The sequence below is a fragment of the Gekko japonicus genome, unplaced genomic scaffold, assembly GCF_001447785.1.
Source record: "Gekko japonicus isolate JY-2015 unplaced genomic scaffold, Gekko_japonicus_V1.1 scaffold1796, whole genome shotgun sequence".
NCBI lineage: Eukaryota > Metazoa > Chordata > Lepidosauria > Squamata > Gekkonidae > Gekko > Gekko japonicus.
Genome location: NW_015167590.1, coordinates 22,862 through 47,113, shown reverse-complemented (window position 1 = coordinate 47,113; position 24,252 = coordinate 22,862). Strand labels below are relative to the sequence as shown.

The 24,252-nt window shown below is 43.7% G+C and overlaps 1 protein-coding gene across 1 annotated transcript in view; it reads right to left on the bottom strand.

The window, feature by feature from the left end:
- The window catches only part of SPOCK1 (sparc/osteonectin, cwcv and kazal-like domains proteoglycan (testican) 1), a 292,947-nt gene extending 269,774 nt beyond the window's left edge, over nt 1–23,173 (bottom strand). Inside the window, exons 1-2 of the mRNA XM_015413934.1 lie at nt 22,986–23,173; nt 16,393–16,525 (exon numbers count right to left, since the gene is read on the bottom strand). Coding sequence (XP_015269420.1) covers nt 16,393–16,525; nt 22,986–23,173 — 321 coding nt within the window. The remainder of the gene's footprint in view (nt 1–16,392; nt 16,526–22,985) is intronic.
- Between the last annotated feature and the right edge of the window lie 1,079 nt (nt 23,174–24,252).

Below are 24,252 nucleotides of genomic sequence, written 5' to 3'. Positions count from 1 at the left end.
TCCAACACTTCACAGATTAAAAGCTGTGAATGAGGAGGGGGAGCAAAGCCAAACATTTTTTAGGGGGCATAACCTGCAATTGTACTCAATTTTTTAAAATTCACACGCTATAGAGAACACAGGTTGGGCCTGTAGTCCCCATGTCCTGTGTAACAGCTACATGTGACTGCAAGTCTGCAGTTCCTATGTGTGTGGTGTCCAGCTTGGACTGCAACTGTGACATGTGGGGACAATGGTCATAAGCCTTCCTTCTTAACCAGCAACAGTCCTGGAGGTTCATGATTTGGCCCACTGGGAAATCCATGTATACACCTGTGGGCTTCCCCAACAGACCACATAGATTTTATCATGGCGCATTTTAGGCAAGGAGAAGGCTGTAATGGAGAAGGCTGAAGCCACAATACACATCTGGTTGATTATAAAGGACAGAGTGGGAGCTAGGGACCCAACTTGTGTTTTCTGTGATGTGTGAATCAGGAGTGTTTTTCATGTATACAGCAATGATAGGAGCAATGCAGGCTGTAACAGGCTGTAGGTATCAGATTTCCCTATATGGATGAAGCAGATGGTGCCTAGAGGCTTCTCTAGTTAGTTGTGGCAGCTTCGGAGAAAATAACCTGAATGGGAAATTAGCCTCTTCCCTGGACCTACGAGTCATGCAGGGGTGAACAAAGCTGCACTTTCTCAAATTTTCTTTTCTACACGCCTATTAAAAGTTCGGAGGCCCTGTCCTTTTCTGAATGTGACCGTCCTAACAGCAAGGGTCTAACTAGGTCTCTAATGTTATACAAGTCTATGAACATGAATTAATCAAAAAGAAAAATCCAAGAGGACTTCAGCACTTCCCCCTCCTCCAGATTTCTGGAAACATTGCTTGGCTCTCGTTCTTGTCAAACTAGTGAGCGCTATGACAACAATAGGCACTTTTCGTCCCCATTTTCAAACAAGAGGCTTGATAATTGGATTAATTTGTTTACAATGTTTTAATTAAATTTGCTAAACAACAATGTACATACTTACAGGCATAATAATTATACCTATGTATACCTTCCAATCACTGAAAGAGCTCTTAGTCATTGAGGAAGTATTTGGTAATTTAAGATTACCCTTATTTTCATTTTCTGATTAGTGAAGAACAGTCATCGTCATGTTCAGGTAATTGCTTTATTAACTAGCTTAATTACACATCCTGTAAAAGTGGCAGCTATGCAGTTGTTCTACTTAATGTGCTGCTGAGGGGGGAAAAATCCTAACTAATTATTTGCAGTTTTTAATGGGGCTGGAATACTTGATATATTAATCCATTATTATTTATAAAGAATGTGATGGAAATGTTTTCATACAAGTATAGTCAGAGAACAACACAACATTCTGCTTGTACATAAGCTGTATGATGCTTGATGGCTTTTTGATGGGATCCTAAACTCATTTACATAAAAACAAGTTCCACTGAAATCACCTGCATTTTTCTGTCTACAGCTTGGGGATGGGTGGGTGGGAAATCAAGTCATGTTAACAGCATGGAGAATTCAACCTTCCTTGTCCATGATAGAGATTCAGGCTCAACTAGAAGTCTCTCTCTAGCTGCTATTGACACTTTAGAAAGTATAAATCAGAGATCCATTCACAAATCTTTCAATGTCATCTTTGGCCCAAGGCTGACTTCCAATGGAAATGTTCAAGACCCAAGTTGAAAAGTAATCAGCTAGCCACCCTTGTCACAGTCTTTCACTTCTGTAATATATTTTAGTATACAAGGAACTTGACAATTCAAGGATGAACAGAAATTTGATCCTAGGGATGCTAAATCCACCTTGACATCCAGTATTCTGACTATGTACAAGGACTATAGTTGTCACAGTTATCAGGAGGGAGATTCCATTGAAAATAAGAGGGTTTCACCCTAACTATATGTATTTAGATTTTTAGGAGGCAGGCAGTCTTTCAAGTATCAGAATATTTAAGTTGTGCATTGGTGAAGTCCTAGCCAGGGAAAGTGGCCTCTTTTCATACAAGTAGTAGAGAGATATTATTTACTACAAAATCACCTCCTTTATCTTTTAGATTAACTCCTTTAAAGTGCAACTATACGGTTGCAATGAGTGTTATTTAACTGTCAAAAAATCTGCCTGGAAATAAGTGTCTTGTGCAGAACCATAAACAAACAAAACACAGAAAATGGAGACCTCAGGAACACCCTTTTGTCCTCTATTGGAATTTAGTATACTGGCAACTTATGAATCAGGGGATGTGATTTGCTAATCTGACAATACCAACACAGCATGAATGTATGCTAAATTCTCTTTGCCTGAGTCTCCTGCTGTTTCAGGCAAAAGCAATATTGAGCTGGCAATTCCCTTTTTTCCTTCCATTGTCATTAACAGACTTTGTTTCTATTAACTGCATATCCTCAATACGTTACTATCCAGCTGTATCTATATTGATGCTTTAAGGAATTGCTGTCATTGTAATTATCTGGAGCAACATATTAACATTCAGACTTTGGTTACTTATAATGGACTGTGTAATTAAACTTATGTAAGACTTTCCATATAGAAAATGTAATAAAATTATCATAGAAGTTTCAAGCAATAATTATTGTACACAGTAAAGTCAGTCTCTGGTATTGGAGGCATTTCCCCCCATTGTTATTAAATGCTAGGCCAGTGTGCTCTATATCTTCATGACAGAAAGCATCCAAAATCTGATTACCAGCAAATGTTAAAGCCTGGCTGCCAGGCGGTGCACAGCAAGCCAAAATGCTACTGCCTGTGTTCATTTGCTAGAAGAAAATGTGGTATAAATGCTGCCATCCATCATTGCCAGCGAATGACCAATTAGATTGTACTGGGATACAAAGTAATCTTATTGACCATTTGGGTTACTCACAGTCATCCAGGTAGCAAGTGTTTAAGCAAGAAATCACACAGCAACTCACAAATATTGTTTGTTTCCCTGGCTGACAACTTGCAGCTGTTGAGATTCAAGCTTCCTGGAAATGGAAAGAGTCACTGGGGTGAATGTTGTGATCTCACTCAGTACAATAAGTCTGGCAGCACAGTGGGAGCCAGGAGAGTGCTTGAAACAGAAAGACTGGTACCATCTATTAGAGATGTTTGCCCTGCTGTGGGAAGCCAAAATGAAGGAACACTGATAGCCATCTGACAGTGGCTTTGATTATCATAAATTCGCTCTATCATGTAGTGCACTGACATTCCCCTTTAAAGGATGGCACAGTTTTATTCCCTGTAAGAATAGCTTGTGTAACATGTAGGAGGAAAAAACCTGAAAATGCTGAAAACTATGCACACAGCTGAAAACTAAAGGCAGGCTGTCAAACAGATTCATAAATAAACTAGGGGTGCACATATTCATAATTATTTCTTTAATTATATTTGCAGAAGAAGGAGGAGGAGGAGGTGGAAGAGGAGGAGATTGGATTTATACCCCACCCTTCACTCAGAGTCTCAGAGCGGGCTTACAAACACCTTTCCTTTCCCCTCCCCACAACAGACACCCTGTGAGGTAGGTGGGGCTGAGAGAGCACTTTCAAGAACTGCCCTTTCAAGAACAGCTCTTGTCAGAACTATGGATTTCCCAAGGTCATCAAGCAGCTGCAAGTGGAGGAGTGGGGAATCAAACCTGGTTCTCCCAGATTAGAGTCCGCGCACTTAACCATGTATTATATCTGTTCATATAGGGATGAGAAGAGCCAACATTAAGCACTGAGACAAAGGGTTTTTCCAGACCACAGCCTCCTTTCATGTTTTTGCACATGTTGTGCCCCTTCTGACGATCCTGCCAACTGTGTGAGCCTCCAGACCTCCCCTCAGGAGTTCCATCTGTTCGGGGGGGTTGGGGTTGGGTTGCAGGCTTTTTTGCACATGCATTGAAGCTTTGGAGCATTTCAGCAGCCTTCTCCACTCTGCCTTCTTTATGTGAGAGTAGCCCAATTTACTTTTGTGTAAAGCACAGTAGCTGAAGCACAAAAGGTAATTTATTTGCACCTTTATTGGCTTTGGTATTGAAGAGGGGCACATGATCCCAGCTCAGGCTGGAGAGAGATGGCACACTCACAAGGCAGAGCAGAGGAAGCTGCCCCAATGCAGGCACCTTTGATGGCTGAAACGTTTTGCCATTGAGATCCAAATTTTAAAAAAATATATACCAGTTGTATAAACATGAGAAAAACACACACTTACATCGGGTGATGCAAGTGGATTTTTAGGTAATGTGAAAGACCCCAAAGATTCCCCCTTGGCCTCTATTCATACCAAATTCCACAAAAAGCCCATACATCATCATATGAAAACAAACTGCAGGACTTGCCCAGCCCATGCATCCAAATTTACCAGGGCCCTGCAATTTTGGACCCCAGTTACCCCTTCTCAGCAGCCCCGTGTTCCCATTCTTTATTCTATTGTTAGTGTTCACTGGTGTTTATGAGTTCATCATCAACTGGGATGAAATCCTTAGGGGATCCCTTCTTAGAGGATCCTTCCTGCCACATTTCACACAGATAGGAGTCCCTGATGTTTAGGAAAGCAAAATTCTCACTTATAGAGCAACCACATGGATGGGTGAATTAGTGTGAATGGCAGTTTCTTCTTCCTTTCCTGAGATCATCAAGTGTGAGATGGATGAAAATCTCTTTTTTTTAAAAAAAACCCACAGAATATGAGAGCAAGGGAAGTGAAACCCTGCCCCCTTCCATATCCTGCCCTTACTTCATGCAGCTGTGAAAAGCAGATCTGGAGTTATAGTATGGATCTACTGCAGAGCAGAGGTGATTCTGTCCAGATTTTAATGAGTTAATTTGTGAATCCCCCTTTCTTTTCTTTTTTTTAAAAAAAATCCCTGCTAAAATTGGTAAGGTGAATCTATATGTAATGTTTGCCATATTACAAGGTATGGATTTGTACATGTTTGCTATATTACAAGCAATGTTCCCTCTAAGCTGTGGAGTCCTGTGAGCAAAAATTCTGCTTTTTGAGCTATTGGCATTAAAGTTGTGAGCGAGCGACTGGGCTGCTGCATAAATTAGTTTGCTCTGGAGCCCTCCTTCCTGAGCTAAGACAAAAATGTGTGAGTCGGAGGCTAAAATACTGTGAGCTAGCTCATACTAACTCAGCTTAAAGGGAACACTGATTACAAGGTGTGGAGAAATGCCCTCCACACTTGAATCCACCCCAATATTTCAGTAATTGGGACTGCACTCTGTAACTTACAGAAAAGGGGGGGGGCTCATTGAGCCAACAAGCCCAAGCATGGAGCACTTTAGTGCTTACATACGTTAGTGGAACAATCTGAATTAGGATGATGGTTTACTATCTCACAGTTTGCTAGAATGTCACCACTCAAGAGACAGAGAGGGAAACAGCCAAACGGCTAGAATATATTATCTTCCTTTTGGAAGAAGGAAGTTCAAAATGACTCCAGGAAGGACAGACTCTCCCAAAGGGATACCATAAATTCTCAGTACACAGGGAAGAAACTTTCTTCTCTACTCCTTGAATGGGTACAAGCCATGAAAGACTAAGCTTCCCTAACTACTTGTGGCAAGGGAAAATGGGGCGAAATCCCAACTATGAGAACTAAGGTAAATCAAGTTGAACCTGCTGTTACTCTATTTAATCTGTAACTCCAATTTTACTCTGCACAGATTTTGTATTTAGATTATTGTATCTACATGTATATGCCAATAAAGGCTTGTGTGTGTAGTTGAACCTGCCCAACCAAATGTAGAGCTGGTAATACAGAGAGGGGCTTATATCCACTGGCAGATCATGAAGAAATCTTGTGTGAAAAGCCATTTTATAAATGGATTAACAGGGGAGCTTCATAGCCTGATTGTTAAAGGATATGTCATTTAGACAAATCAATGGACTATATTATGTGCAGAGTGCAGAGTGCAGAAGCAGAAATAACTATTTCATTAATGGTAACTTCTTTTAATTCTAAGCCTCAAAGTGATTCTTTCATGACATCAGCAGCCTCCCAGGAACAACTTGTCACATTGGAGACTGAGCAGTTAGAACAGGCCCTCTTGCAAGTGATTCACAAGCAGTCTTGGAGTTAAAAACAGCAGCAGTTCCTCAATGGAGTCCCAGGCCAAATGACATCTGCCAATAATGCAGAGGAAAAGGTCACTGGAAGCAAAATTATCCAAGCAAAGGAAAGGTGCACCAAAGAACCAAAAAGCCAACTAGCAACCATACGAAAAACCCTGGTTGAAGAGCAGGCCTGGAATCTATTTATTTATTTTATTTTATTTATTTTATTTTTCACATTTGTATCCCGCCGTCCCCAATGGGCTCAGGGTGGCTCACAAGGGCAAGGTAATCAGCCGTGCCATAAACACATAATAAAAACAACTAACACTTATAAACAACAACGGGGCTCAGTCACTGATATCATAATCCAAGATGGAATCAACACAGTTCAAGGTGGTACTCCCATGAATGGCGACAGCTTATCAAATCTTCTTTACATATTCCAAGATCTTCATCAGGGCCTCGTCCGTGCATCCTTAAGATACCATGATGGTAGTGGTATAGTGTGTGGGGGGGCGGCTCCTACTCAAAGGCCTGGCGGAAGAGCTCCATCTTGCAGGCCCTGCGGAACTGCATAAGGTCCCGCAGGGCCCGGATCTCCCCCGGGAGCTCGTTCCACCAGGTAGGAGCCGCCACCGAAAAAGCCCTGGCCCTGGTCGCAGCTAATTTGATGTCCTTGGGGCCCGGGATGACCAGCAAGTTTTGGGCCCCTGACTGTAGTGCTCTTGGGGGAACATCTGGGGAAAGGCGGTCCCTCAGGTAGGCTGGACCCTGTCTATATAGGGCTTTATACGTAAGAACCAGCACTTTGAAGCAGATCTGGTATGCTATCGGCAGCCAGTGCAGCACTTTCAGCACAGGCTGAATATGGTCCCTCCTAGAGAGACCCATCAACAGCCTGGCTGCAGCATTCTGCATTAGCTGCAGCCTCCGGATTTGCAAATCTAACACTATATGACACTATATGAATGGGAACATCAGTGACTAGGAAATGTCAATCCTGTTGGAGTGGGGTTCTGAAATAAGTCTTATCCATAGTGAACATCCAACTCTGAATGGAAAGGAAATGGGGTTAAATTGGTGACTATGCCCTGACCTGTCCAGGCTAGTCCAATCTTGTCAGATTTCAAAAGCTAAGCAGGGTCAGCCCTGGTTAGAATTTGGATGGGGGACCACCAACCAGGGAACTCCAGGGTCCTACTTAGGGATGGGTATGAACTGAATTATGAACTGAAATTCATCACAAACTGCGCCCGGTTCGTTGTTCGCGAGCCTCCATTTGTGCCCATCCCTATACAAACCTCCTATGACCCTCCATATGGTTGTTGGGAAGTTCGTGGGGTTTGTGGTGGGAAGTGGGGGGGTGAGTGAGAGGGATCACTGAAATGGCTTGCTTCTATTTCAGCCTAATATTTTAGCGATCCTTCCCTACCCCGAAGCATTGCCCTTAAATGGCTTTTGAAAGCTCTCTGCCCCCTTCCATTGTGCTGGCACTGAGGAGCCACCACCAGCAGAAAGGAAGGGAGATCTCCCCCCTTCCATTCTGCTGGCCTCAGGGAACTGCACTCAACAGAAAGGATCCATGAACCTCACAAACCCAAACTGGTTCACGAAGTAGGGAAGGTTTGCCCCGGTTTGTGATTCGGGGGATCACACAAGCCACAAACCAGGATGAACCTCCATTTTACCTCATGTACATCCCTAGTCCTGACACAGAGCCAGGTAATGGCAATGCATTGGAGGTGTGGTGATGAGGCAGAGCCTCTAGATGCCAACACAGATCCAGTGTTCTAGATGTGCAGCTTGGTCTAGGAGGAAATACTCTCAGAGTTGCTGGGGGCAATGGATGATATCTGGTTTCATTTTTGTAAACTTGGGGAGTGGAGGAAAGAGGTAGTGTTTCTGAACAGAGACTTGGGATGGCTGCAGGGCTTTTTGATCCCTCATGCACTCGAAGAACCAGGGGCTTGCATGTCCGTTCCTTCACAAAACGCATTGGTATTATGGCAGAGAGTGTAGATTGAAGCCACTGCCTTCATCCTTATAATCAGTGATCTTTCCACCAGCCCCTGAATCACCTTCTATTGGGGAACAGAAAGTGAAAACCCACCATACACTTGAATACAGATGCTACCTATTCCAAAAATTTTCACCTGTAATTCTGTCTCAGAAACTCCTCTCACAAAGACTCAAGGCAATGTTCAGGAGCATCAAGAACATGATTATACAAATTCCTCGATCTATTGCATTCAGCCTCTATGGGACAACTCCGTTTGTATACTCCAGATTCATAAGAAAGCTATATTTATGGAACTACAACATTATTTCTCTGTCAGACATATAATCTCTGTGTTAAAATGCAAAAGAGATAATCCAAAATGCCAGTTCTCATAACTCCAAATTCTGTCAAGCTTATTAAAGTTTTTTGCTCACTGAACCCTAAAATATTCAGTGAAAGTCAGACACTAAAATTACCTGATAATTACTTTAATTCATCAACATTTTATTTGCTAGGATGTTAAATCTTGACCTTTAGTTTCACAGCAGTTGTTTGAAACAATTTAGATTGCATGGAAAATGAAAACCTTGTGTGAAGTCAAACAGCTGAAATAAATGCCAAGCCCATAAAAAACAGGCAATGCTGGGAACCACGTGAGTAATATTACAGAAAAATTATCCTGCATTACACTTGTCAGCTTTACATTTGTCCTTAGAGAATGGCTCTGATGTACCATTTACTAATTGGAAACACAGTTGTCTTCAAGCAGAAAATGGCAGTTGAAGGCTTCTGTGTAGCACTTAGGTCTCTGTAGAAATTAGTAGTCCCTACCAACAATACCAAAATTATGCTGTAATGCAACTCAAAATCTCTGGTTTTCATTTGCCCCTGTCATACGGGCCGGAAAATGCGGAGGGGAAGCGTGGCTGTTTGCCTCGGAGGAAAATAACGTGCGGTTGCGCGATCAGACATCCCTTCGAGGTCCTGTGGAGGTCCCGTGGTTAGGGGGCAGGTGCCGATCATATGATGATCCTGCAGCACGGCAAATAAACGGTGCGGCATGATCACACCAGCAATCACTAGGCGCCGCATCCACCGCAAATGGGATGGATTTTTTTTAACTGAAGTTTGTGCATACGCATGACTGAGCAATCGTATCTGCACATCTGAAGGTGGGTGGTGGGCTTACCGGAGAGGGCGACTGACGCTTCCGGACCCCAACAGAGCTTCGAGGCATAACCAATGGAGGGGGAGGTGGGCCCCCTTGTCACATCCGCTCTAACCGCCTGTGCGACAGTGGCCATAGCGACCCTCCAGAGGTGGCAAGCCTGGCTGCAGTGGGAGGGGGCCTCTTTGTGTGCATGCACCGTTGGGCGCTTGTGAGCATCCTGTGGAGACTTGGGGAAAAAACCCCTGTTCACGATGGGACATGGGCGGGTGCCGGATGCCACGGGATTCCACCAGAAACGCGATCAGGCGCCTGCCCTTGCCCCGCGGTTTCCGGAAACTACTACCTCGGAGGTACTAGTTTTTTACCCCGCATCTTCAGCGGGAAGCCTCGGGTTCGGTACGGGAGCTCTATGCTTCCCAGATGTGGTGGTGTGATCGCGCCCGGAAAATCCACCTATATTCCGTCTCTGTAGCGTGGCTAATGTTCCATGTGACCGCAGCCATTATTTGTTTTGACTCTAGTATTTGAGGTTTTGTTGAATTTGAGAGTTTGTTATAATTTACCATAATCATTTATTTGCAAGAATTGGATCTAAAAGAAAGATTACATGGGGTAAGCATATTTGAAAATCATCTGAAGAAAACTCAATAGGTCTATTCTATTGGGTTAAATGTAAAACAAACATTTGACTTGGAAACACAGAAGCTTTACCACAGTATTCCCAATTTCCCACATTTCCCGGTTAAGAGAAAAATGCTGATCAAACAAACTACAAAGATGACCTGACTTCAATGGTTAAAAGAGAAAGAAATTTTACTTACAAAAATAGAAGCCCATCTTACATGACATATTCATGTAGATACATTGAACTTATTGTAAACAGATAAGCTTCAAAAAAGTTAGCTTCCTATAGATACAAGCCCAGATAAGAAATAGAAGAGAGGACCTATATAAGATAAAACAGAAGGCAAGCAACAACCAAAGAGGCTTAACATTTATTTATTTATTTATTCATTCAATTTTTATCTCACTCCTTTCCCCACCAAGCAGGGCTCAGGGCAGCGTGGTGTAGTGGCTAAGTGTGCGGACTCTAATCTGGGAGAACTGGGTTTGATTCCCCACTCCTCCACTTGCAGCTGCTGGATGACCTTGGGCAAGCCATAGTTCTGGCACAGCTGTTCTTGAAAGGGCAGTTCTTGAAAGTGCTCTCTCAGCCCCACCTACCTCACAGGGTGTCTTTTGTGGGGAGGGGAAGGGAAAGGAGCTTGTAAGCCACACTGAGACTCCTTTGGGTAGTGAAGGGTGGGGTATAAATCCAATCTCTTCTTCTTCTTCTTAAACAAACAATAAAAACAGCATCACTATTTAAAAATCAACCTTACAGTTAAAACTTATGACTCAATCATATCATATATCATATCATATATCATATCATATATCATATCATATGGCACCCCAACAATCTTCAGAGGTGGTTAACTAAGGGGGGCTTATGATTTATGATGATGGAAGGTCTGCTCAGGTCAGTAATATCATTAGGAAACACTGGCATCTATTAACTAACATTCCTTCATGTGAGTCTAACTAAGGGGGAGCGGCCAGCACAGCAAGATTCAGGCCCAACAATGGGGAGGCCAGGTGATCTTTCTTGCCACCACTGTCCTCAACCATACACCCGATGGAACATCTTGGTCTTGCAAGTCCTGCAAAACTGGGCTATGTCCTGCAGGGCTTGAGTCTCACTAGACAGAGAGTTCCATCAGGTTGGGGCCACAGCAAAAAAGGCCCTGGTGCTGGTCAAGGACAGTCAGACCATTCTGTGGCCAGGACTACCAGTACATTGTTGCTAGAGGAGCGTAATGCTCTCTGAGGGGTGTACAGGGAGAGGCGGTTCTATAGATTTGATGGTCCCAGACTGTTTAGGGCTTTGAAGGTAAGTACCAGAACCTTGAACCTGATTCAGTACTCAATCTGTAGCCAGTGCAGCTGGTAAAGCACTGGTTGTATATGTGCTCTCAGGGGGGTCCCAGTAAGGACCCGCACCACTACATTCTGCACCAGCTGAAGTTTCTGGAGCAAGTTCAAGGGCAGCCCTGTGTAGAGTGAGTTACATCTAGTTTAGAGGTGACTGTTGCATGGATCACTGTGGCCAGGTCAGCACAGGACAGGTAAGGGATCAGTTGCCAGGCTTGGTGTAGATGGAAAAACACTGTCCTGGCTGTATTTGTGACCTGGGCTTCCAAAGAAAGGGAGGCATCAAGGATCATGCCCAAACTCCTGATGCAGGGATCCAATACTAGCTGTACTCCATCAAGAGTGGGGAGATGAATTCTCCGACCTGGACCCCTCCTCCCTAGCCATAGAACCTCAGTCTTCAATGGGTTCAGTTTCAGTCATTTAACCAATGAGAGGGTGGGACCAACTGCCAAGTGTATCCAAGCAGAGAATTCTCTTAGCCCTTGCAAATCCTCTTGCATGCAGAGGTACAATAGCCAACATATTCATGCTACATTTAGCCCTGACCTGGATATGCTAGGCTAGCCCAATCTCATTAGATCTTGGAAGATAAGAAGGGTCAGCCCTGGCAACTATTGGATAGGAGACCTCCAAGGAATACTAGGGTCATGATGTGGAGGTAGGCAATGGCAAACCACCCCTGAACTTCTCTGTGACTTGATGGCAAACAAATAAAATGCTACATTTAAGAAAAACTAGGGACAAAATGCAGTTGCCTTACAAGGGTCCAAGCCACTGATATAATAATACTCAAATAATATACAGATATGGATGAGCCAAGATTGATTACATATATCAGTAAAGGTAAAGGTTCCCTTGCTCGAAAGCCAGTTGAATCCGACTCTAGGGTTGTGGTGCTCATCTCCGTTTCAAAGCCGAAGAGCCAGCGCTGTCCGAAGACGTTTCCGTGGTCCATGTGGCCGGCAGGACTAAACACCAAGGCGCACGGAACGCTGTTACCTTCCCACCGGAGTGGTACCTATTTATCTACTTGCAATTTCTTGCTTTCGAAATGCTAGGTTGGCAGGAGCTGGAACTAGAGACGGGAGCGCACTCCGTCATGCGGCACCCAGGTCTCAAACTGCTGAACTACTGACCTTCAACAGCCTGCAGTTCAGCGTCTTAACCACTTGAGCCACCGTAGCTCCTCCACATATATCAGTACAAGACCTTTTTTCTGTTGAAGCGTACTGACGGGTGGGAGAAGTATGCCTTTCACAGAGACATAAGGCAACAACAGGAGTCATTTAATGACTTTATTATCACTAGTAGGCTCAAAACTAAGCCGGAGAAGTTTGGTGAACAAACAGCTTCAATGACTGTGGATCAAAAACTATTTAGAGATAACGATAAAAAAAAATCAAAAAGGCTACTGAAAGATCTGGGACTCTGCCTGAATCATACAATAAACACCTGTTAAGCCAGTGAAACAGATTTGACTGAATATACAATAAAAGGCATTTACTATGGATTTATCAAGTCAATTCCAATTTGTTTTTATCTGAGGCATATCCTAAGTGGCTAAAATTATTATATGGAAGAGAGAGCTAATCACAGGAGCATGGAAATCTATTTGTGGATGGAGACTCAGAGAGAATCAGAAAATCCACTATTTGTGTGTGTGTGTGTGTGTGTGTGTGTGCACCCAGCAAAGCAGGATAAGGAAATGAATAGCAGAACATATTTAAGCACAACAACAAGTCCCATATTGCTATGGGATGGAAAGGGGGTGATGTTTTAGGTATCATTTAATACTCTTAAATAAAAAAAGAAACACGTGCTTGGAAGGTTCATGGAAATTAAGTTATCTGCTGAGACTGCTGAGCATCTAAAACAGGCATGTCAAACATATGGCCTGAGGACCAGAACAGGCCCATTCAGAGCTCTTATCCAGCCCACAAGCAACTGGGGGGAAACCAGTGTAAATGTGGACTGGGAGGATCTATATTAGGGTATTATACCCCTTACAGGAAGCCCATGGAAGGCACCCGTGGGCACAGGGCCCTGTGCAAAGCTGCTGGCTGGCTTGTCAAACATGCCCACTTATGGAGGCATGTGAACAGAGTGACTGGCCAGGCTGGATGCACTATGTGCAGCAGCCCAGTCAAGAGAGAATATCCTGGCACTTATGTAAGGGGCGCAATGGATGCAGTACACCAAGGGTAGGAGGTGGAGGAGGTCAGCAGAGTTGGGTGACCCAGAGCTGTTAACTCACTGACCCAAATGTGCATGGCTCCTCTCTTACCTCCCTCCCTCAGCAGTGCAGGGAGGATTAAATAAGAAGTGAATCGAAAATGCACGCATGCTCCCTCAGATCCCTGCATGCAAGCGCTGCCTTATGTGACAGTCTGAATGGAAGCGGGGATGGGGGGGGGCGTGAGTTGAAATTCAGGGATGGGAGCAGGCATTCAGAAAAACATTATGCATTTGTACAGAGTAGAGGCCAGCACTGCATGTGCTTCTGTGCACTTGCACATAGGGAGTGGGTGGTAAGGTTGGATAATGCCATGGAGCTGGCAGGAAATAAAAGTCTGCAAAAAGCCATTAAAGTGGAGCTGGCATCTTTGGAGAGTGGCAGCATTTGAAGATTGCTTGTGGTGCTGGGGAGCAGCACAGTTCCCCTTGTGGCTTAACCTTGTTGCTGAATTTGGGACTTACAGGGAGTTGTGGGATTGTGCTGCTGCCTCACCCCTCACCCCTCTCCCCTCCCCAAAACCTGTTGACTGTAGCAGTTTCTTAAAGGCAGGGCTTGTTGGGTTCCCCTGGTTGATGCTACTTGGCCACCTGTCTTTGACTAGGGCTACCAAGTACTTACCGCAAATTGGCAGGGACGTATAGTTCTTGGCGGGAACATTCCCACTTGGAAAACACAGGCGCTGCACTATCCTGTCGCCCAGACATGACATGGGCATGTAGCCAGGCAACGTGCCCAGCGACAGGATAGTGCGACGCAGCCATGTGACACGCAAGAATGTTCCGGCAGGGAAGCATGTGTCCCCCGCCGATTCGTAGATAGGTACTTGATAACCCTATCTTTGACTGCTGCATCTATGGCAATGAAATGCAGCCCTTCATGCTCCAGCTATCAAAAGACTTCTGAAATGAATTAGTCTTTAAATTGTTCCTGTTGTTTTGCCCAACCCCTGCTATTTCAGGTCTCTGGGCAATGTACAATAACCATAAAAACATCAACAAGATAAATACAATTAAACAGCATTACCAACACACTTTTTAAAGTCAGATGGCGAATAATCATTATTCCATTACAAACTGCTGGCTACTTCGTGGGCAGGAGGGGAAAGACATAGAAGAGCCATGAGAGTCTCTGGTTGTTACACCTTAATTGTCAGGCAATAACTTTTTGTACTGTGCAAAACGTCTTGTGCATATCCAGCAAAGGGTGGTTAGTTAGGTGCCAAGGAGGGGTGTTTGTCGCAGTCAGTGGCAAAATATCTCCAGTACCTGGCATTACATTTTATGGCACACACAATAAATAACACACTTTCAATCCAATGCACTTTGCAACTGGGATTTTGCTGTGTGAAATGGCAAAATCCACTTGCAATTGGTTGCTTAAGTGGATTGAAATGGCATTATTTAGTATCTTTGAAAGCGTCCATGGTCTGGCCCAACAAAGCAACATTTATGTCAGATATGGCCCTTGTAACAAATTAGTTCGACATCCATATCTAGAACCTTGTATCACTGGTCTTCTCTTCAGATATATCTCCCCTCTGTCAATGATTTGGAATACTTCTGCTGAACTATCCTTTCTTATTTGTTATCTCCATGGACAATGTACCTGTCCCTTGAGATTTTACTTCTACATCAAACTTCTAGTTCCTACTAGGGATGTTGAGAACAGACCTCTTTTGATCATTATGTTGAGATAGGAGAATGAGCCTTAGATGCCCTTAGCTCACGCCCGTCTGACTTAAGCAGCTGCTGACTAGGTTTGTGACCACAAAGCAGCTGTGGTTGCTAATTTTACTTTCTTTATAGCAGACCTCAACTTAGGTATTTGCTTTGAAAAACATTCATATGAAGATGCTCCACACCGAATCAGACCCTTCGCCCACCAAAAGTCTGTATTATCTACTCAGACTGGCAGCAGCTCTCCAGGGTTTCAGGCAGAGGTCTTTCACATCATCTCTTACCTGATTCTTTTAATTGGAGATGCTGGGAATTCAGCCTGGGACCTTCTACATGCCAAGAAGATCCCCGTACCACTGAGCCACTGCCCCTACTTTTTCTTTTTTGGGGTGGTGTTTACACACCATCATTTTTTAATTAGCTAGTGACTTTATTTATTTATTTATTTATTTATTTATTTATCTATCAGATGTATACCCCACCCTCCCAGCCAAAGCCGGCTCAGGGGAGACATGCTAGGTGGGGGGCTGTGTGCTAAACCCTGTACACACATCATCTTCGTTCGTTTCAGCATCTTTCTCCCAACTTGTGCCTAACTTGTATTCAAGAATAGATTGATAACTTTGCTTCAAACAGTACACATACAGTGAGATAGGGCGTAGGTGGGAATGGGGCACTGACTGGAACATATGACCTATGGAACACAAACGGAGCCACACAGTTATGCTGCTTCTAAATTACATTTCCACTGTGAAGTCAAATGTTACCCTTTCCACCAAGGTTTTTATGCTCTAGCAACTATGCAGTGAGTTATATGCATGCTGTTCAGGATCGTTCATTTTAATGCTACATCATAAAGAAAAGGAAACATAGAGCAACATAAAGCTACAGATTTACATAAAAGGTATCTTCAATCAATTATTACTGCTTTCTTCTCACACTCCAAATTTAAACCTGACTTCATTACCGTATGCAGGAAGTTTGGAATCAGATCTGGCACTTTCAAAGTATACCTAAATCTCCCCAGAATGCTGGTTCTTTAACTTCTTCGCCTTGATAGTGCTCTAATAACAGAAAAGACATCCCAATATGTTGCTAGACTGAGGGAAACCTACTGAACTTGCTGAAATTTCACAAATTTACTCACAGAAAGTAACAGAACAACAGTTCTCCTGACCTATAATCATCTACTAAAGTATCAAATGGCTCGGGTTTGAATACTGTATTGGGGGGTTTAAAACCCTTGTAGTTTTGAGGCTATTATATTTGTGTGCAGTTACCTTGGATGTGTAAGTATGTCCATCGGAACCACAAACAGAGCTGGAATGTGTAAGCGAACACGGCTTGCATTTTACTAAATTAGCTGGCCCAGTCCAATGCCTCTGGGGAAGGTTTCCTTTCTTTTGTCGAAGGCTGGAAAAAAGAAAAAGAGATATGCTACTTAAAAAAAAAGTATTGGAGTCAGTCTGTACTACAAAATATGCTCAAAATCAATACTTTTGCCCATGCACATTTCAAGGCCAACCAAGATGTACCTTCACAGTTATTAGTTTGTAATTAATAGTAATAATCATTTCAAGATACAATCTTTTCAACTGAAAATAGAACTTAATCACAGATTCCATGTGTATTCGATCAGGGATGTACTGACTAGAAAATGAGCTGGGAAAACCCAGTCTATACAGATTGGCTCCTTAATACATGCCCAGAACATAGAAAGCTGGCAGTTTAGGGAGAAGAATTTTTAGCCTAAGTTTTCATATGACAAATAGCTTCCTAAATATATATGTATATTAATCTCTTAGTTGCTATGGTGGTCCTGATGAAGGCAGAAAGATAGGGTATAAATTTTGTAAATAAATAAAATTTTAAATGTCAGAAAATTATAAAAATAAACAATTTTCACTATAAACTGAATTATACCTACAGGCTTCAATCTTAAAACAACTGTTCACCGATTTAAATATAAGCAGAAATATTTTAAGTAGTACTGTTCTTCTATTGTTTTTCTATTCAGTCCCCCCCCCATTTCTAACAATAAACTATTCAAGGAATGCATAAATAAGCTGATTTTTAAGGTTTACTCCCCCCATAAAATCATCCCTGTGACTACTCTTCTGTATTCAAAAAGACATATACTACCATGTTACCTTCCCCCTGTTCTTTGTTATGTACTCTATTTTTTGATTAAGAGCATTTTCTGAAGCCTTTAAGAAGCTTCCACTGTACAGCTACATCTAAAACTTAAGTAATAAAGGGCTACTACAAAGGTGATTTTGATTATTTTACTTTTTCTTCCAATGCTTGCTTTCTTTTATTAACTTTATTCAAATACAGATTTCCCTTACTTGCTGAATTATAACATACTTTTGTATCACATAGTGGTAACATAAGATGATTCATGAACAGCTTTTTGAAAATTCCCCCTGCCCTGGAATCACCTGTTTTCTATTAGCTATATGTGACTTTTTCTTACAAGACTGAATTGGATATAGTTCAGACATTGGGGCCCACATTTTCTGCATCTAGCATTCGCTCCATTTTTTTTACCAAACCCACACTGGAACAGAAAAAGATGCGACTCAAAACCACATTCAAAGACCCCAGGCCAACACCATACTGACTGCACAGTCACCCATGAATGGCCATAAAATGGCCATAAATCTATGCAGACAGTACCATAAAACTGAGAGATCAAAGGAAGTGAAACCAGCATGCAGTATGTAGGCTACCATAAGTGAAAGTGAAAGTGCCATGCAATGTAGAGGGAAATTTCTGTTTCAACGTGGGTTTGGTAAAACAGCGGAGCGAATGCTAGATGCAGAATGGGCCTGAATCTGTCACCCATTCTCCACTGTTATTGCACCTATCTATGCCTGCTCCAGTAGCCAAATATTTGACATTCCTGTAGTTTGCTGATGTCTGTATGTTTATCACATTAGGATATTACCCAAACATCGATTGTCAACTAAATAATAACATTGAGATAAATGTATTTCTGTAGTATACCAGACTCACTGATAATACAACCAGGGTATAGTCTTGACTTGAATTTGAAAACAGAGTTGTGGAGATGGTCACAAATTTCAGGCATGGCAAGTCAGATAAGTGTTGTATTTTAGAAAATACATTTAGAGCATTTGTTTTGAAGTTCTTTAAAAAGGTTCTTTGAATGATTCCAGTTGATTTCATTTTAAAAGATTATTTACTGTTTAATCAAATCGTTGCAGTTAATGAAATTTGAAATTACCCACATTTCTTATTTTGCCATGTATTACAGAAATGTTGTTCTAGCCCTGATTAATCCCATCAATTCTTTATTCTGAGGGATCGCTCACATTAGCAAGCCCTCAGGACACATTTTTGAGTATAACTAGCTCAGCGCAACTCCAGTATGTTGTTCATGTTCTCTTGGGCACCTATTAACACGCACCCCCAGTACACTAGGTCTTTCTTCTCGGTGAAGCACTGGTTCTTTTACCATCTCTCCTTCTTCACAGACATCTCCAGGAAAGGTAGCTATCACCTCGACCCCCACTACTATCCTGCTCCTCTCTTTCTTTCCATAGATCTTGTATATCTATATCTATCTATCTATCTATATATATGTATGTTCCATGTGAGCTGCTTGTGCGTTACAATCCCTAAATATCCTTTAATAAAACATTCTCTATTTTACTCTTGGTCTGGTTCTTAAGAGCTCTCAGAAAGGGAAAGATCCCTGAAGACTTAGGTAAGACAATCCTCGCTATTACCCCACCTCTAGCTAAGGCCTCCCATTTAGCTGATTTCCCCCACAAACTGAAGTCAGAGACTCAGCTTGTTAAATCAAAGCTGGTAGGGGTAACACATGAATCATGTTTCACACTTTTTTTAACCTATAAGCACATTTGGAGTTGTAGCAGGTGCCACACCAAAGTGGTTGCTAAAGGAGGTGAGGCCAAGCACAAAAAATTGTGTGTGGTGGGGGGAAGGGAGGTGAGGTACAATAGATAGACGTGGGGAAAATCGGGCGAAGCTGCGGGGCAAAATGCGGCCATGCGGCAAATAGTGGCACCTACAATTGGGGTAAAGGGAAGAGCGAGAGCAGAACAGCAGCTTGTGGGAAATCGGTCTCTGTTTAAGTGGAGATGGTAAGGACTGAACCAGATGCAAAACATGTGAGCTAATACTCAGTCACAGGCCCTTCCCATGAGAGTCAGAGAGACAGTTCTTCTTTTACAACACCAAAGAAGTTGCAGTATTCTTTCATCAGCAAAGTCTGTATCTGCCTCAACCATCACAGTAGTGTGCACAAGAGTAAAGGCTTCCCACATGTTTTGAATGTTACTCAAGGAACACTCTTGATTACTCCCATCTTTCTCAGCATTCCACCACACACCCAGATGCAGGGCATGCATCTGTAGCATATAATCCCCTATGAACTTGCTATTGCATTGACCATGATAGGGAGAGGGACATGGCTTAGACCATGTCTTAGACTTCCTAACCGTAAGAGTGGTTGAGCGGTGGAACAGACTGCCTCAGGAGGTGGTGGATGCTCCTTCGCTGGACGTTTTCAAGCAAAGGCTGGACGACCATCTTTTGGGTCTGTTGTAGGGCTATCTTTCGGCTATGCTCCTGCAGAAGGCAGGGGGTTGGACTAGATGACCTGCAAGGTCCCTTCCAGTTCTAACATTCTATGATTCTATGATCTGTTACCCTGAAGGCACTTCCCAACAACAAGACTGCCTGTGTCTCATACTCCCATAGACTGTAAGAGAAAAAAATAACCTCCGTTCCTGCTTTGTGAAAGATATGCAAAACAACTATTATTAATTCTATACACTACCATTCTCACCAAGAACATTTTGCTCTTCTTAGATGACTCAGCACATGGGCCATGTAGATTCCAGTTTATGACCCCAAAGAGAGATCGGATGCAGCCTACTTCTTTTCTAAAAAGTGTCTTGGGTTCTGTAAGGAGACTCCATTGATCTTTTGCACCTCTGATTTGGGGGCTTTTGTTTTGCTATAAAATACGGTGTGAGCACTCTTTATTGCCACCCCAGGTCTCCCTCCCTTGTCTGCAGTTTCTTTGGTCTCTACTGGCCTCAGAAAAGGGAATGAGGGGAGAGGTTAATTGTACTTTGCTATCTACTTCTTTGTTAGGGACTAACAGCCTTCCTCCTTCTCCCCGGCCAGTTGTTGGAACCCCTGTTTTATACAACTCTCCAATCTAGACTCTGCCCCCTTGGGTCCCAAGGGCCAATCACCACCCTCCATCCTTCCTTGTCTTGCAGTCTGGTATGCCTAGATCAAGACACCCTGGAGGCCTCCTCCAGCTGACTATGCCCCTGGTCCGCTGCTGATGTCATTGGCGCCCAACATTCATTGCAGACTTGGGCTGCAGTGACAGCCACCACCCTGCTATTTCACCCACCTTGGGGCTCTCTGGCTGCTCTGAGGCCTGCTCTGGCACTACCCTCAGTCCCCATCTGGACACTTGGGTGATTGCGGTGGTAGGCCCTGTGTTTCAGGCCAGAAGTTGTTGTCTGGCAAAGGAGCAGAGCCTGGTGTGGCCCACTCCCTTGTTGATGATAATGCATGTGGGTTGATTCCCTCTACCCACCACAGACTCTGGGTCTGGTCCAGGTAAGTGAACTGGAAACAGAGATGTCAGAGGGAGTAAGTCTGGGGATACCCTGGTTCCAGGACACACATGCCCCCTTAGGGAGGTTGAGGCTTGTGGGGATTCTTCTTCAAAGATCTGGGACAAGTAATCGGCATTGAGATGATGTCTCCCTTTCTGATGTCGGATGGTGAAACTGAAAGGCAAAAGGGTCAGATACCATTGCAAGATGAGGTCATTGTGTTACTTTATATAAGACAAGGGTGTATGTTCGGTGTATGTTCGGTCACCAAAAATCCTATAAGACAAGGGTGTATGTTCGGTCACCAAAAATCCTAAATATAAATACACATTGATGGGGTCCAAACTGGCAGAGATTGATCAAGAGAGAGATCTTGGAGTTGTAGTAGATAACTCACTGAAAATGTCGAGACAGTGTGTGACTGCAACAAAAAAGGCCAATGCTATGCTGGGGACTATTAGGAAGGGTATTGAAAACAGATCAGCCAATATCATAATGCCCCTATATAAATCAATGGTGCGACCTCATTTGGAATACTGTGTGCAGTTCTGGTCACCACACCTTAAAAAGGATATTATAGCTTTGGAAAAAGTGCAGAAAAGGGCAACTCGAATGATAAAAGGGTTGGAACACTTTCCCTATGAGGAAAGGTTAAAGCGCTTAGGGCTCTTTAGCTTGGAGAAAAGACGACTGAGGGGTGACATGATCGAGGTTTATAAGATTATGCATGGGAAAGAGCAGGTAAAGAAAGAGGTACTTTTCTCCCTTTCTCACAATACAAGAACCCGTGGGCACTCCATGAAATTGCTGAGCGGTCGGGTTAGAACGGATAAAAGGAAGTACTTATTCACCCAAAGAGTGATTAACACATGGAATTCACTGCCACAGGAAGTGGTGGCAGCTACAAGCATGGACGGCTTCAAAAGGGAATTAGACCTCCAAAGCGAGGCCCGAGCGGCTTGCCGCTTGGGCCTCGCTGCTCTCTTCCCCCCCAAGCGGTGGCGGTGGCGAGGGAGTTTGCAGAGTGTTCACTGCGCATGCGCAGGGGACGCTCTGTCACTTTTGGGGGGATTTAAGTATCCCCCCGATATTTTTTCAGGTTTTTAGATTTTTGTGCACACCTGGGGACTGCTCCAAGTGTGCACAAAAATCTCCCTTCCCCCCAGGTGCTCCCGATGCGCGGATTTAGGTATCCGCACACAGGGGGCGCCTTTCGCTATTAGATATATAGATATGGAGCAGAGGTCCATCAGTGGCTATTAGCCACAAGGTATAGATAGGGGCTCTGGGGCAAGTGATGCTCTGTCTTCTTGGTACTGGGGGGGGTCACCAGTGGGAGGGCTTCTAGTGTCCTGGCCCCACTGGTGGACCTCCTGGTATTTTTGGCCACTGTGTGACAGAGTGTTGGACTGGATGGACCTTTGGCCTGATCCAACATTGGCATCTTTTATGTTCTTATGTTCACCAGGGTGAACTGGTCATTGGTGACATAATATTGGAGAGTCCCAATGACCCATTTAATAGCTATGGCCTCCTTTCCAATGGTGGCATATTTATTTCAGCAGGTTGTAGCTTTTGACTAAGGAGTAGAATTGGATGTTCCTCATTCTCAATTTCTTGCATCAGAACTGCTTTGAGTCTGGCATTAGAGGCACCCATATATACTTGGAAAGGTTTGCTAAAGTCTGGGTTTTTCAGAACCAGATCACATGAGAGGACAATTCCCAAAGCATGAAAGGATTGCAAGTGAACTGGGGTCCAACTAATCTGTGAAGGCTGGTCCTTACATAGGCAGTCTGATAGGGGGCTTGCTAGTGAGGCAAAGTGGGGGGAACCCCAGGAATTTTCGCATTTGCTTCTTGGTAGTGGAAGCTGGACTCTGCTCCAGTGTTCATACCCTCTCTGGCAGTTATACTCTTCAACTAAAACTCCCATGTATTCAAGTTCATGAAATCCTACTTGGATTTTCTTCAAGTTGGCCTTGAGCCCTACTTCAGCTACGGCATTTAGAAATACCTTGAGACATTGCACATGAGAAGGCCAGTCATCAATCTCAGCACAGGTAAAGTCTTGACATTGGATTAAGACTTGATCCACTGAATGCCGGAAAGTGGCAGCTGCCCCATGCAAGCCAAATGGCATCACTTTAAATTAAAACAACCCCTGAGGTGTAGCAAAGGCTGTCTTCTCCTTATCTGTTAGGACCAATATCCTAATTGTTGCCAATATCCTTTTGTTACCGTAAGTCCAAAGCCGACCGATATTGAATGGTTCCTAGCTGGTCAATCAGGATATCAGCATGTGGCATGGGATATATATTGAACTGCACAATCTTGTTGACCTCTCCATAATTGATCCAGAAGTGAACAGTCCTGTCTGATTTTGGCACCAAAATGATGGGGCTATAGGAGGGTTCAATTACATCCATCCACAGAATATTTTTTCCTTCCCACAACATGGCTTCCCACTGTTTGCATGGTAGAAGTCTCCAATCAGCCCAGGGCACTTGACCCAGAGATATATGTATGGCATGGAACACGGTGGTAGTTCAGCCTGCCTGGCATGAGAAAACCTTTGGTGTTTGCTGTAAAAGCTCCTGCACCTGAGCCAATTGGTCTGTGGTCAACTCATCATCTAGAATTGGGGCTTTTTAAAAATGGATAGTTTCCAAAGTAGGTTGCCATCAGGCAATTCAGTAGGATCCTGGAGAGGTTGGTGGGAGCAATTCTGGGGATACCCTGGTTCCTGGACATACAGGAACTGCTCTTCTGTTTAATCTCCTTTGCTAGAGTTTTGACATTGTCATAGTCACCACAGAGCTGGGAGGAAATGGGGGAGGGAGGAACACATCTCCAGGGTGGCCACTGCATTTTTGGCCAAGATGAAAGTAAGTTGGCCATGATGGACAGGGTGGGAGTCCAGCCTAGAGTTCCCCTCTCCTGGCACTGACCAGCTGACCAGCAGGGGGACTTAGAGGCAGCAAAGGCCTAGGCCTAGGCCAGCATCATCATCACCAGCAACACAGTGATGTCACTTCTGGCATGCACAAGAAGTGACATCATCACATTGCCGGTGACACAGGGACGCCCTAGTATTTGGGCAAAAACTCTTTGGTAGAAGCTGTTTCTAGCATAGAATATTTGCCCAAGTACCAAAGTGTCCCATGTCACTGACAATATGATGATGTCACTTCCAGTGCACGCCAGAAGTGAGGTTGCCACAATGCTGGCCTAGACCTCTGTTTGCTGTTGTTAAGTCCCCCCCCCCACTAATTAAGTTCTCAAGCTCTGCTCTGTGTCCCCACTGAGACAAATGTCAACCAAAGGCAGGGCTTTTTCAGTGGTAGTGGCTCACCTTCGGAATTTCCTCAGTTGAGGCATCCCTGCCTTACTCTCCTTTAGGCACTAGCCCAAAATATTTACTTTAACCCAGCTGTTTAACTTTTAACATACTTTAAACCTGATTTTACAGCTTGCCTTATATAGGGTTGCTAACCTTTAGGTGAGC